Source organism: Schistocerca piceifrons, chromosome 3, assembly GCF_021461385.2.
Source record: "Schistocerca piceifrons isolate TAMUIC-IGC-003096 chromosome 3, iqSchPice1.1, whole genome shotgun sequence".
Lineage (NCBI taxonomy): Eukaryota > Metazoa > Arthropoda > Insecta > Orthoptera > Acrididae > Schistocerca > Schistocerca piceifrons.
The window spans coordinates 927,295,266-927,309,809 of record NC_060140.1 but is presented as its reverse complement, the minus strand read 5'-3'; the positions used below and the strand labels follow the sequence as shown (position 1 = coordinate 927,309,809).

Below are 14,544 nucleotides of genomic sequence, written 5' to 3'. Positions count from 1 at the left end.
GTCAGGCTAGGGCAGCTGGTGGCGTACACATGCGGTCGGATATGTGAGGCACTAGCTACGAGAGCTACAAAGTTCGTTGCCCACCGAACCTGGACACTGAAGTTGAGTGATCAGTTAACCTGTTATGAAACTCAACTGCTGTGACTTCTCTTCGTTCATTGCAGGTTGTTGCTTCCTGAGCCGTTCCAGCTAGCAGCAACGTATGGTGTGTTGGAGTCGGCGAAATTTTGCAGCCGTCTTCCTGTATGGTCTGCAGCTGTTAAGTTAGTTATTACTCATCAATGAAGTGCACCAGCGGTATTTTCTGCCTTGTGGCCGTTAACGCCTCAGTTACCTGCCCTGGTCGTTAGCGTAGTTTTCCGGCAGTGTGTTTTTCCTCGCCATGCTGATGCTGTCCGGCAAGGCATGTAGTTCGACAGTCAGTTAGTTATTTCCAGAATGAGATTTTCACTCTGCAGCGGAGTGTGCGCTGATATGAAACTTCCTGGCAGATTAAAACTATGTGCCCGACCGCGACTCGAACTCGGGACCTTTGCCTTTCGCGGGCAAGTGCTCTACCATCTGAGCTACCGAAGCACGACTCACGCCCGGTACTCACAGCTTTACTTCTGCCAGTATCTCGCCTCCTACCTTCGAAACTTACGAGAAGCTCTCCTGCGAACCTTGCAGAACTAGCACTCCTGAAAGAAAGGATATTGCGGAGACATGGCTTAGCCACAGCCTGGGGGATGTTTCCAGAATGAGATTTTCACTCTGCAGTAGAGCTTCTGTAAAGTTTGGAAGGTAGGAGACGAGATACTGGCAGAAGTAAAGCTGTGAGACCGAGCGTGAGTCGTGCTTCGATAGCTCAGATGGTAGAGCACTTGCCCGCGAAACGCAAAGGTCCCGAGTCCACCGAGCGAGGTGGCGCAGTGGTTAGACACTGGACTCGCATTCCGGAGGACGACTGTTCAATCCCGCGTCCGGCCATCCTGATTTAGGTTTTCCGTGATTTCCCTCAATCACTCCAGGCAAATGCCGGGATGGTTCCTCTGAAAGGGCACGGCCGACTTCCTTCCCCATCCTTCCCTAATCCGATGAGACCGATGACCACGCTGTCTGGTCTCCTTCCCCAAAACAACCAACCAGTCTGCCTTCGGCGGTGCTACGGCACGGACGTCTGTTTACGTCCCTGCCGGAGAAGTTCGCGCTCGCGCAGTTGTTTACCTCTTCGGCGTACTCGTGCGTTTAGGCGACTCGATATAGAATGGCACATGCATACCGAAAGTCGACTCTCAAGATTAGTTTTCCGAATGAATATGCGCGACCGAAAGCCTACGAAATAGAAAGGTTTCTACGAGACGAAGTTAAACTCGACTACAACGAACTTATCGGAATCCACCTCTCCATAGTGAGCAGTGTCGTTTACGTCAAGCTGATTAACGATGCAGTATGTGACAGAATCATCCGAGATACTAAACATGGACTCAAATTTCGTCACTCTGATGGACATGTTGGAGAAGTCACTATTGATCATGCAGGACTGGGCTTACGAAACATACGTATTTTCGAACTTCCCTTCGAGGTTCCGTCTGACTTGGTCGTTGATGCCTTACGCCCATATGGAAGAGTGCTTAGCCACGTTGAGGAAAAATGGTCCAACTTCACGACTTACCCCGTTCGCAATGGGGTGCGTCAAATCAGAATAGAACTGACACAACATGTACCCTCGTACTTGTTCATCGGCGGATGCAGAACTATAGTCATATACGATGGACAACCCAAAACATGCTCAGGCTGCGGGAAAGAGGGCCACGTCCGTTTCGAATGTATGCAGCGGAGGATAGTGCAAGTTCCAAACGGTGAACCCGTACCTCCGTCCACGTTGACGCCGCTGCCACTAACGTATGCGGACGCGTTTCGAACGGATCCCATCCCGAAGAATGACCAGCTACAGAATCCTGACAGTTTACGGCACCCGACTGCGGCAGAGACCGCCTCCAGTGACGAAACGACGCACACCTCGGCCGCTCCGGCGCCGACGACGCACTTCACCGAGCGGAAAGGATCGGTAGGAGAAATGGAAATTGATCCTGCTGTTGTGCCGACAGCTGGTTTCGTCCCTGAGCACCGGGAGTCACTTCCGCACTCGGATACGGAGGCGCACACGCGCAAACAACGATCGCCGAAGCGCCACAAGAAACGACGGCTAGCGCCGTCGGATACCTGCTTACTGCAGTCCAGGTCAGTCGGACTTGGGTATAACGTCGATACAGTGCATCCGGATGCGCAACGGGAGGTTCTACCTCCCACACAGCAGTACGACGCGAATCATGCTACACAGGGGTTGAATACAGACACACCGGACGGAAAGCCGACGGAAGGAGTCCCTCCACCCAACGCAGCGACGCCACCGCCTTCGGTCAGCCCGGCAGGAGAGACACGACGGGAGCTGGACCACCAGCACAGGAACTGGGCCGACGAGTCCGATACTGACCCCCACACCGACGACGCACCCGCCATGGCGAGTGCTGCGTCCACCGGATGTTAACCGCGCAGAAGATGCAGACTGACGCACGGACAGCATGTCACCGGGCAGCAGCACACAAATTAACATAAGCGTTCATGTGCGCTTTACGCACTGAGGAACAGCGGCAGGCATATCGAACAGCCTCTATTAATATTAATACGATCAGAACGCCTGTCAAATTGCAATTATTACGAGACATGTTGCATGCGTCAGACGTCGACATCGTTCTGCTGCAGGAAGTATGTGTTGAGAGCTTCCCCGACCTCTATGAGTACGATACGTACATTACACCTGCTACCGACGGCGTCAGCGGAACAGCGATACTTCTACATAGCGACATAGTAGCCGAGGACGTGGTGTACCTGCCGTCAGCGCGAGGACTGGCGCTCACAGTGCTGGGAGTACCGGTAGTTATCATTTACGCACCGTCGGGGTCAGACAGACGGCGCGACCGATCCCGATTTTACGCAGAGGAGATTGCAACACTATTCTTAGGTCGGTATGAACATGTCTTATTTGGAGGCGACTTCAACTGCGTGCTCGCACCAAAAGATCAATACCCACGTTATACTTCGTGCCCGGAGCTGCGGCAACTCATACAGGACATGAATCTCATTGATACATGGGAGAAGATACATGGCGACAGACGTGGATACACCTACGTCACGAGTCACTCTGCAAGTCGTCTCGATCGCATTTACGTAACACGTCGTCTCGAACCTGCGATCCTCGATGCGGAATTGTGGCCTGTCGCCTTTTCAGATCACTTAGCATATATATGCACGGTCTCCCTGAGTCGTCAACAAGTGTGGAGGAGTCGCAGTGTTTGGAAACTGAATACAGCGCACCTCAGGGAACCTGAGTGCAGACGCTTAGTCGAAGACACTTGGCACGTGTGTGAACGACGCCTCCCGACATATCCGACGACGTTGCAGTGGCGGCTGGAATGCGTTAAGCCTGCATTGCGCCGAGCGTTAAATGCATACGGAAGAGAGCAGATGATGTGGAGGCGATACACGACGGAATTTTATTTCACGATGCTGCGCGAACTTTCTGTACAAGCACCTTCACAGGAGCGTCGTGCCGGTATAAAACGAGCACAGGCCCAAATAATTTCCATAACCCGTCGCCGACTGGAGGGTGTCGCAATCCGTGCAAGGGCCTTTGAACGCGTCCGTGGAGAATCCCCGTCGATGTATCACGTTATCAGAGAAAAACAACGTAGCCGCAGAACCTTAATACAGACGGTCGTACTGCCCGATGGTCGCCGCATGACAACGCAAAAAGACATTGCCAACGCTTTCGTGGAACACTACGGTCATCTCTATCAAGAAGCGGAACACGATCAGGTATCCTTTCATGAGGTCCGACGAACGCTCTCCGCGTGTCTCGACGAGTCGGCCAACCTGGAGTTAACAGGTGAAATCTCAGTTGACGACCTAATGGAAGCGATTGATAAGGGAGCGTCGCACAAATCGCCGGGGCCCGACGGGTTTCCGTTAGAGTTTTATCGTACATTTAAAGATCTCATGATTACACGATGGACTGCCATGTACTGCGAATTGATGTCTCCCAACGTGACTCTTCCACCCTCCTTCGTGGAAGGAATGATCATCCCCATCCACAAACCATCTGGCGGCACAGGGATACAGGCCTACCGGCCACTGACCCTTCTTAATTGCGACTACAAGATCTACGCCAGGATACTTGCAGCACGCTTTAAACGCGTGATACACCAAGTGATTTCACTCGACCAAACCCAGCTAGGAGGAGCTAGCAATTTACAAACGGCACTCAGCGACTACCGCGATGTTATCGCACTGGCTTCAACATGTCGTCTCCGGGGTGTATTGGTATCGATAGACTTCGATCGCGCATTTGACAGGCTGAGTCATGCTTATCTCACGGCCGTGATGACGAAAATGAAGTTTCCGGAAAGTTTTGTCACCGTCGTCATGAGACTACTCCACGGAGCCGCATCCAAAGTGCTCATCAATGGACGCTTGGTGGGGCCCATCACCATCTCACGATCGGTCAGACAAGGGTGCCCGCTGTCAACGATATTGTATGCCGTCGCTGTCGAGCCGCTGCTTTGCGGGCTCCGGAATCGACTCCAAGGAATGACGATAAGGCACAACACGTTTATATGCCGAACATACGCAGATGACCTAGTGTTTTTAGCAAGGTCCGGCGACGAGGCAAGAGTGGCCTTGCATTGGATTAATTTGTATTGTATGGCTACGGGAAGTCGCCTGAACATGGCAAAGTCGGGAGCGATGAACATCGGGAGAGGACTCCCGACAGGAAGTGTAGCACCATTACAGCCGATCAAGAAGATGAAATGCCTAGGAATTATCTTCACTACAGACGTTCGACGCACGGCGGCACTGAGTTACAGACATCTTCTGCAAACAATTCGTGCGAGTGTCCGAAGTCACAGGTTAAGGGCACTGGATATGATACAACGGGTCACCTTTGCCAACACTTATCTAACCTCTCGCATCCCCCACCTGGCACAAGTTCTTCCTATGCCGGTGGTGTTGGCCCGCCGAATCCTGGCGGCACTAGGATATTTTGTGAGCACAGGTCTGCTTTTTAAGGTAGGATACGAAACCCTCACCCTTCCTCGTAGTCGTGGAGGTCTTGGACTCGTCCACGTACGCGACCGAGCAGTGGATATTTATGTAACCACAATGATAAAGATGTGGACACGACACCAGACAAGTCTGACGGGCAGCTTGACAGACGAACTCGCTCCAACTTCGCTTTCGGCTCCGGTAGCGGTGGCTCACATCTCACCATCGCTTGCCCATATGCGAACTTTCTTTGTGGAACACAGTTATGTACATATGGAACTACCGACTACCAGGACGGCGACGGCACGTGATATACACTCCTGGAAATTGAAATAAGAACACCGTGAATTCATTGTCCCAGGAAGGGGAAACTTTATTGACACATTCCTGGTGTCAGATACATCACATGATCACACTGACAGAACCACAGGCACATAGACACAGGCAACAGAGCATGCACAATGTCGGCACTAGTACAGTGTATCTCCACCTTTCGCAGCAATGCAGGCTGCTATTCTCCCATGGAGACGATCGTAGAGATGCTGGATGTAGTCCTGTGGAACGGCTTGCCATGCCATTTCCACCTGGCGTCTCAGTTGGACCAGCGTTCGTGCTGGACGTGCAGACCGCGTGAGACGACGCTTCATCCAGTCCCAAACATGCTCAATGGGGGACAGATCCGGAGGTCTTGCTGGCCAGGGTAGTTGACTTACACCTTCTAGAGCACGTTGGATGGCACGGGATACATGCGGACGTGCATTGTCCTGTTGGAACAGCAAGTTCCCTTGCCGGTCTAGGAATGGTAGAACGATGGGTTCGATGACTGTTTGGATGTACCGTGCACTATTCAGTGTCCCCTCGACGATCACCAGTGGTGTACGGCCAGTGTAGGAGATCGCTCCCCACACCATGATGCCGGGTGTTGGCCCTGTGTGCCTCGGTCGTATGCAGTCCTGATTGTGGCGCTCACCTGCACGGCGCCAAACACGCATACAACCATCATTGGCACCAAGGCAGTAGCGACTCTCATCGCTGAAGACGACACGTCTCCATTCGTCCCTCCATTCACGCCTGTCGCGACACCACTGGAGGCGGGCTGCACGATGTTGGGGCGTGAGCGGAAGACGGCCTAACGGTGTGCGGGACCGTAGCCCAGCTTCATGGAGACGGTTGCGAATGGTCCTCGCCGATACCCCAGGAGCAACAGTGTCCCTAATTTGCTGGGAAGTGGCGGTGCGGTCCCCTACGGCACTGCGTAGGATCCTACGGTCTTGGCGTGCATCCGTGCGTCGCTGCGGCCCGGTCCCAGGTCGACGGGCACGTGCACCTTCCGCCGACCACTGGCGACAACATCGTTGTACTGTGGAGACCTCACGCCCCACGTGTTGAGCAATTAGGCGGTACGTCCACCCGGCCTCCCGCATGCCCACTATACGCCCTCGCTCAAAGTCCGTCAACTGCACATACGGTTCACGTCCACGCTGTCGCGGCATGCTACCAGTGTTAAAGACTGCGATGGAGCTCCGTATGCCACGGCAAACTGGCTGACACTGACGGCGGCGGTGCACAAATGCTGCGCAGCTAGCGCCATTCGACGGCCAACACCGCGGTTCCTGGTGTGTCCGCTGTGCCGTGCGTGTGATCATTGCTTGTACAGCCCTCTCGCAGTGTCCGGAGCAAGTATGGTGGGTCTGACACACCGGTGTCAATGTGTTCTTTTTTCCGTTTCCTGGAGTGTATATCACATCTTGACTCGACGACGGCCGAATAACGCCGTAGAGCGCCGCCAACCAACAGTTACGTGGTCAGTGGTATGGCGTACAGTGCACCACCCACACCTTGATATGGGAACGCGCACACTGTGGTATCAGGTGGTAAATGGGAAGTACGTGACTCGTTCCAGGTTGCATAGAATTCATATGGCGGACGAGCCACTGTGTCCGCAGTGCAATGTTATAGACACTGAGGAGCATCGCCTGATATGCGGTCCTTCAGCGGACGTATGGTGTTTGGTCAAAAAAATGATCGCCTTCCTCCTTCGGGAGGGGCCGCAAACAATAGAACCACGCACACTACTTCTCCCAGATAGGACATATTATCCCCGAACGAAGACAAACGCAGTGACTTGGATTCGAGGTTTGACTGTGCGTTATCTTTTCCGAGACGGCAGTACGAATGTGCTTGACTTTTGGGCCGTACTACAGGAACATCACTCACAGCTTATGAGACATCCGAGATATCGGACATATTACGCAAATTTTTTAGGGAGTGCCTTGCTTGATCCCCCACCCAGCTGGGGTGTCCCGGGTAGGAGAATGTAATTATTGTCTATAAGTATCAGAACACGAAAGGACCAGGACAGTGGAGAGGATCCACAAACACACGTGAAGACGTACCCGACACCAACGAGAGGTATGACGGGATTAGTGAGGTACGCGCCTAAAAGAGGAACGTAGAACGTTATTGTTTTGTACTGACAGAAGAAGGATATTTTATTTTATTTTTTCACTATTATGTAAAAAAAGAAGGAAGTCCACTTATTTACGTTTCCCAGAAAATTTTATTTTATAAAGTTATCGTCTTATATATTTAAAAAAATGCTAGAAGCAGTTTATGTTTGTTACTGTAACACCGAAAAAAAAAAAAAAAAAAAAAGACTGTAGAGCACTTGCCCGCGGAAAAAAAAAGAAGTATAGCTATCACACCCGACAGACAAGAATTAACTGGTGAAATTGTAAAAGATGTCTCGGTCGGGCACATAGTTTTAATCTGCCAGGAAGTTTCAATTAGTTATTTGTTCATTCTTTTTTTCTTAGAGTGGTTATTGTGCCTTGGCTGTTTTTAGATGCCAATTTTGAAGATGTAATGGTGCTGGTATCCTCGTCCTCGGCTGATACTTTCTGTTGCCATGCCATTGGTCGGGCGGAAGGGAATTGATTAGGTTGTTGAGCGGTCCTTCAGCTGTCCCTGGGTCGGGTTGCCATCCGATTTTTTAATCTTACTTTTGGCTGCCTGTCTCACCTCACCTTACATTAGAGCTACCTCCTCTGGCTGACTCTTGGAACACTTCTGAGCACCATTCTTCCGTTGGTTTTAGATCGTAATTTTCATTTTAGTCTGAAGTAGAGAGTGTGGCCTTCAGCCATGACTTTATGTGAACTGTTTTTGAGATAAGGCCTTCAGCCGTCTTAAATGAAGATTTCAAAACTGATTTGTTTAAAATAATTAAAAAAAAATTTTTTTTTAATTTCTTATCCAGGCCATAAGTCCTGAGTTGTTCAGTGTCTTGCGTGTGGCTTTCAGCCAAGTATTTATTTTCACTTTTAAAGGCCTTCGGCCGCATGTATTCTTTAAAGTAATTTTTAATAACTTGTGTTCAGGCCTTCAGCCGTTCTAGTTTTTGTGTGGTTTTGGGTCCTCAGCCCAGGAGGTATCGTAAGTTTTCTTAACTAGGCCTTCAAGCGTATTGTTTTATTCAAGGCAATGTGTAATTAAGTCGTTCTCAGGAAAATAAAAGTTTGTGTATTTGTGCAACTAACAGTAACTCATTACGGCCTCTTTCCACAAACATTAGCTCATCCGCTCTATCCTGCGAAACTGGATTTCACCCTGGTACATGGTCAAACTAACTGTGGAAACGTCAATCATCTGCACACAGTACAGACTACTTTCTTCAGATTTGTTTCACTCTGGATCAGCCTGGTCACGTTGCTTTCAACTGTATTACGAACTTCAAACAATTTTTCGTCTGCCAATATAACATGACCATTGAATTCCTCTCGTAATGTTGCCATCTCTTCCCTAAACCGTTTTCTGTCCTCCTGCGCTTCTTTTCTGTTTCTGCTCGTTTCCTGTTTTCCTCGGTTCTTCTATCTCTTTCCTCTTCCGTTTTCCTGTCTGACTCTGTATTTTCTTGGTCGACTTCTGCTCTTCCTAGCATCTGCTTTGCCCGCAATGGAATATCCGCCATATTCCATGGGTCGAGAGCGCTAGGTGCTACTATCAACTCCATTTCGCAAATCTTGCTTTTTTGCTCTGTTGACTTACGGTTTCCTGGGCGACGGGCAACGCAACCATTGCTGATGCCTCCCCCTCAAAAATCCCAACATCAGTTCCTCTGAATCTGCTGAATCTTCCCGCCTAGTATTGTTTCTTGCCACTCTAGACCACACTCAACTAGCTTCATCCGTCACGAAAGAGCTGAAATTGAGACTTACTCCCAATATTTAACATGAACAAATAAACCTACACATGAGAATACATTCACATAAAAATACAAAATATTCACACGCAATACAAAAAACATATTCACACACAATACAAAAATCTCAGTAAAATCCCACAAAATGCTGATAAACTCAAAACATCAATGCGCAATAAGAAGTTTGTGCCCACTGTCATATACTGCAGCTGTTAGTTCCAGAATGTGTGAATCTATAATGGGACAAAACGGTCACTCCAACTTTTTGTGCTCCAAGAGGTATTTCACTGTGCCGTCCGAACTACAATCCTGGATCATCAGTGTTGCCATTGAACTGACTGCTGCTCTTTTTTAGTAAGGCCCATTCCTATTGATTCAAGATGAGTGCGTGCAAAGTTCGTTGCTTTCAATAAATAATAAATGAATAATTATCCACGTACTTGACCACTGTGCACAAGGACCACACCCACAGTGAAGTTAAACAGTTGCGTATACAAGAGATTATTTTTATTTCTTAATAGGTCGCCTAACCAGGAAAAGTGGGACAAGTTAAAAGGTCTTAGAAATTACATCAAATCTGCATGTCTCATTAAATTAACAACAAAGTTCTCTAGTTGTCCAAGAATGATGTTAACACGGTGGCTGGTACCTACAGGGTGTTTCAAAAATGACCGGTATATTTGAAACGGCAATAAAAACTAAACGAGCAGCGATAGAAATATACCGTTTGTTGCAATATGCTTGGGACAACAGTACATTTTCAGGCAGACAAACTTTCGAAATTACAGTGGTTACAATTTTCAACAACAGATGGCGCTGCGGTCTGGGAAACTCTATAGTACGATATTTTCCACATATCCACCATGCGTAGCAATAATATGGCGTAGTCTCTGAATGAAATTACCCGAAACCTTTGACAACGTGTCTGGCGGAATGGCTTCGCATGCAGATGAGATGTACTGCTTCAGCTGTTCAATTGTTTCTGGATTCTGGCGGTACACCTGGTCTTTCAAGTGTCCCCACAGAAAGAAGTCACTGGGCTTCATGTCTGGCGAATAGGGAGGCCAATCCACGCCGCCTCCTGTATGTTTCGGATAGCCCAAAGCAATCACACGATCATCGAAATATTCATTCAGGAAATTAAAGACGTCGGCCGTGCGATGTGGCCGGGCACCATCTTGCATAAACCACGAGGTGTTCGCAGTGTCGTCTAAGGCAGTTTGTACCGCCACAAATTCACGAAGAATGTCCAGATAGCGTGATGCAGTAATCGTTTCGGATCTGAAAAATGGGCCAATGATTCCTTTGGAAGAAATGGCGGCCCAGACCAGTACTTTTCGAGGATGCAGGGACGATGGGACTGCAACATGGGGCTTTTCGGTTCCCCATATGCGCCAGTTCTGTTTATTGACGAAGCCGTCCAGGTAAAAATAAGCTTCGTCAGTAAACCAAATGCTGCCCACATGCATATCGCCGTCATCAATCCTGTGCACTATATCGTTAGCGAATGTCTCTCGTGCAGCCATGGTAGCGGCGCTGAGGGGTTGCCGCATTTGAATTTTGTATGGATAGAGGTGTAAACTCTGGCGCACGAGACGATACGTGGACGTTGGCGTCATTTGGACCGCAGCTGCAACACGGTGAACGGAAACCCGAGGCCGCTGTTGGATCACCTGCTGCACTAGCTGCGCGTTGCCCTCTGTGGTTGCCGTACGCAGTCGCCCTACCTTTCCAGCACGTTCATCCGTCACGTTCCCAGTCCGTTGAAATTTTTCAAACAGATCCTTTATTGTATCGCTTTTCGGTCCTTTGGTTACATTAAACCACCGTTGAAAACTTCGTCTTGTTGCAACAACACTGTGTTCTAGGCGGTGGAATTCCAATACCAGAAAAATCCTCTGTTCTAAGGAATAAACCATGTTGTCCACAGCACACTTGCACGTTGTGAACAGCACACGCTTACAGCAGAAAGACGACGTACAGAATGGCGCACCCACAGACTGCGTTGTCTTCTATATCTTTCACATCACTTGCAGCGCCATCTGTTGTTGAAAATTGTAACTACTGTAATTTCGAAAGTTTGTCCGCCTGAAAATGTACTGTTGTCCCAAGCATATTGCAACAAACGGTGTATTTCTATCGCTGCTCGTTTAGTTTTTATTGACGTTTCAAATATACCGGTCATTTTTAAACACCCTGTATATTCATCTGGAAGATTTCATGGAGAATAAACCTCCAAGATCCTTATTTGTACAGCTCGAGAATTCAGAGTTAAACAGTCCAAAATTACCATTTACAACTGAAACGCCTGGTTAAATCCGCAGGACAGAACAGGTAGTTGGAATTGTAGAAAGGGGCCAAAAATGAACGGCTGTCAACTGCGGTCGAAAGCATATAATTTTATTCAGTTGCCCAAACATTACAGCGCAAATTCCGTGCGTAACTATCAAGTGAATATGTCACAATCTTATGGCTTAGGGGAACAACCTCTTTAATTTTTAAATCTGCTGAAGGCCCAAGATTTAAAACACAACTACAATAAATTTTCACAAGCCAGAAAGTGCAAGGTTTTATCATTAAATATTATTTCAAATGAGGCTGAAGGCTCAAACAACCTAATACTTGACAAGTAAGGAATTTTAATTTTAAAACGGCTGAAGGCCCATGGTTTAAAAACACAACTACAATACATTTTCAAAGGCAAAAGATCCAAAGCTTTATCCCTAAATAATTAAAAAAGAAGGAGGCTGAAGGCCCAAACATTCTAAGACTTAACAATAAGGAATTTTACTTTTAGAACGGTTGAAGGCCCATGATTCAAAACACAACTAAAATAAATTTTTATAAGGCAGGAAGCCCAAGGCTTCATCCTTAAATAAATTTTTTTTAAATGATGCTGAAGGCCCAAAGAATCTAAGATTTAACAAGTAAAGAATTTAAATTTAAAGACGGCTGGAGGTCCATGACTGAAAAACACAACTACACTAAATTTTATCCAGATAAATTTTTTTTTTAAATGAAACTGAAGGCCCAAACAATCTAAGACTCAGCAATTATGGAAGTTTAATTTTAAGACAGTTGAAGGTCCATGATTAGGAACCACAACTACAATAAATTTTCAAAAGTCAGAAGGTCCAAAGCTTTATAAAAAAAATATTTTAAATGACGCTGAAGGCCCAAACAGTGCAAGACTTGACAAGTAAGGAACTTTGAATTTTAAGAAGGCTGAAGGGCCATTATTTAAAACCCAACTAAAGGCATACACATTCAAACCATAGCCTATGAGCCATTAAAATACACAATCAAACACCAATAAGAAAAGGCAGTACAGCCAGCATGGCTCAGACGTTTCCGGGGGCCGGTCTGCAATTGAAATACTAACGGTCGCTTAGGGGAGACAGGCAGTCGGCCAAAGTATATCCGATCCGCTGCCAACCCACACAAGAGACAGTCAACTTACCCACCGACAAGACGACTTGCTTTCCACCCGCCAGTACTCAAGGAACTCCAATGCCAAAACGTAACAGGAGTAGCCGCCTACAACATACTATGCATAAGCTGTCAAAACTACACACACGTGTTGGACAGCAACAACATGGCGAGGAAAGGACACTGCCTGAATTTTACGTCAGCGGCCAGGGAGGGTAACTGGAACGCTAACGGCAACAAGGCAGAAAATTCCTCTGGTCCACTTGGACTTCAAATAACGAAAATGCAGTTAAACTCCACCGGATGGTGGCCAAACTTTCGCCATCTCGAACACTCGCTGTTGCTCACGGGAATACCCCCAACAGCCAACCATGAACACCAACGGCACAATGTGAACAGTCTGGCTTCGGTAATTAAATTACCACTCAACTTTGATGTCCTGGGTCGGTGAGCCACGAACATCGTAGCAGTCAGAACAGCTCCCACACACTCCGACACTGCGTGAAGACCGCCAGTGGGCCCTGCCCACTGCGCCGCGCGGAGATTTCCTGGTAGATCCACACCGACCGACCGACTGCCGCACACCGGCTAGCCGGAAACTATAAACACCAGAACAAAGATAGTACAAGGTGCGAATATCGATACACACCACTGCTGCCACACGTAGAAAGAGGAAGAACCACGGTATAACCGCAATAACCGAGGGAAACCAAACGCAGAGTAACAGGCAGGGTTTAAGACAACGCATAAGCCGAGGCCATCACGGCTCAACAATAAATCAAGTGGGTAAAACAAGTTGCGTATTAATAACACATAAGCAAGCGGGCTGTACACAGTACAGATCACGCTACTTCAGGCTGAAAACCTACGTTCCCTTAGGAACAGCAACAGACTGCTCCTAGGTCGCAGTCCTCGCAAGATCACGTTTCCAGATCGTGGGCTAGCGCCAGTAGCAAAAACGTCTCTTCACGTGATAGCCGGGCGCCAGCTGTCAAAATTTACTTACTGCTCTCCATCTCAAAAATTTTCGGCGTGGAGGGGATGACTCCATGCTGCTGCCAATGTGATGGGCGACAACTGCTCGAGAGTTCACCCCTTTTTTTTTTTTGGTCATCAGTCTACTGACTGGTTCGATGCGGCCCGCCACGAATTCCTTTCCTGTGCTAACCTCTTCATCTCAGAGTAGCACTTGCAACCTACGTCCTCAATTATTTGCTTGACGTATTCCAATCTCTGTCTTCCTCTACAGTTTTTGCCCTCTACAGCTCCCTCTAGTACCATGGAAGTCATTCTCTCATGTCTTAGCAGATGTCCTATCATCCTGTCCCTTCTCCTTATCAGTGTTTCCCACATATTCCTTTCCTCTCCGATTCTGCGTAGAACCTCCTCATTCCTTGCCTTATCAGTCCACCTAATTTTCAACATTCGTCTATAGCACCACATCTCAAATGCTTCGATTCTCTTCTGTTCCGGTTTTCCCACAGTCCATATACAATGCTGTACTCCAGACGTACATCCTCAGAAATTTCTTCCTCAGATTAAGGCCGGTATTTGATATTAGTAGACTTTTCTTGGCCAGAAATGCCTTTTTTGCCATAGCGAGTCTGCTTTTGATGTCCTCCTTGTCCGTCCGTCATTGGTTATTTTACTGCCTAGGTAGCAGAATTCCTTAACTTCATTGACTTCGTGACCGTCAATCCTGATGTTAAGTTTCTCGCTGTTCTCATTTCTACTACTTCTCATTACCTTCGTCTTTCTCCGATTTACTCTCAAACCAGACTGTGTACTCATTAGACTGTTCATTCCGTTCAGCAGATCATTTAATTCTT

The 14,544-nt window shown here is 48.0% G+C and overlaps 1 protein-coding gene across 1 annotated transcript in view; it reads right to left on the bottom strand.

Moving 5' to 3' along the window:
• The window catches only part of LOC124789230 (facilitated trehalose transporter Tret1-like), a 130,705-nt gene extending 128,203 nt beyond the window's left edge, over positions 1-2,502 (bottom strand). The window contains exon 1 of the mRNA XM_047256524.1: positions 2,343-2,502. Coding sequence (XP_047112480.1) covers positions 2,343-2,502 — 160 coding nt within the window. The remainder of the gene's footprint in view (positions 1-2,342) is intronic.
• Between the last annotated feature and the right edge of the window lie 12,042 nt (positions 2,503-14,544).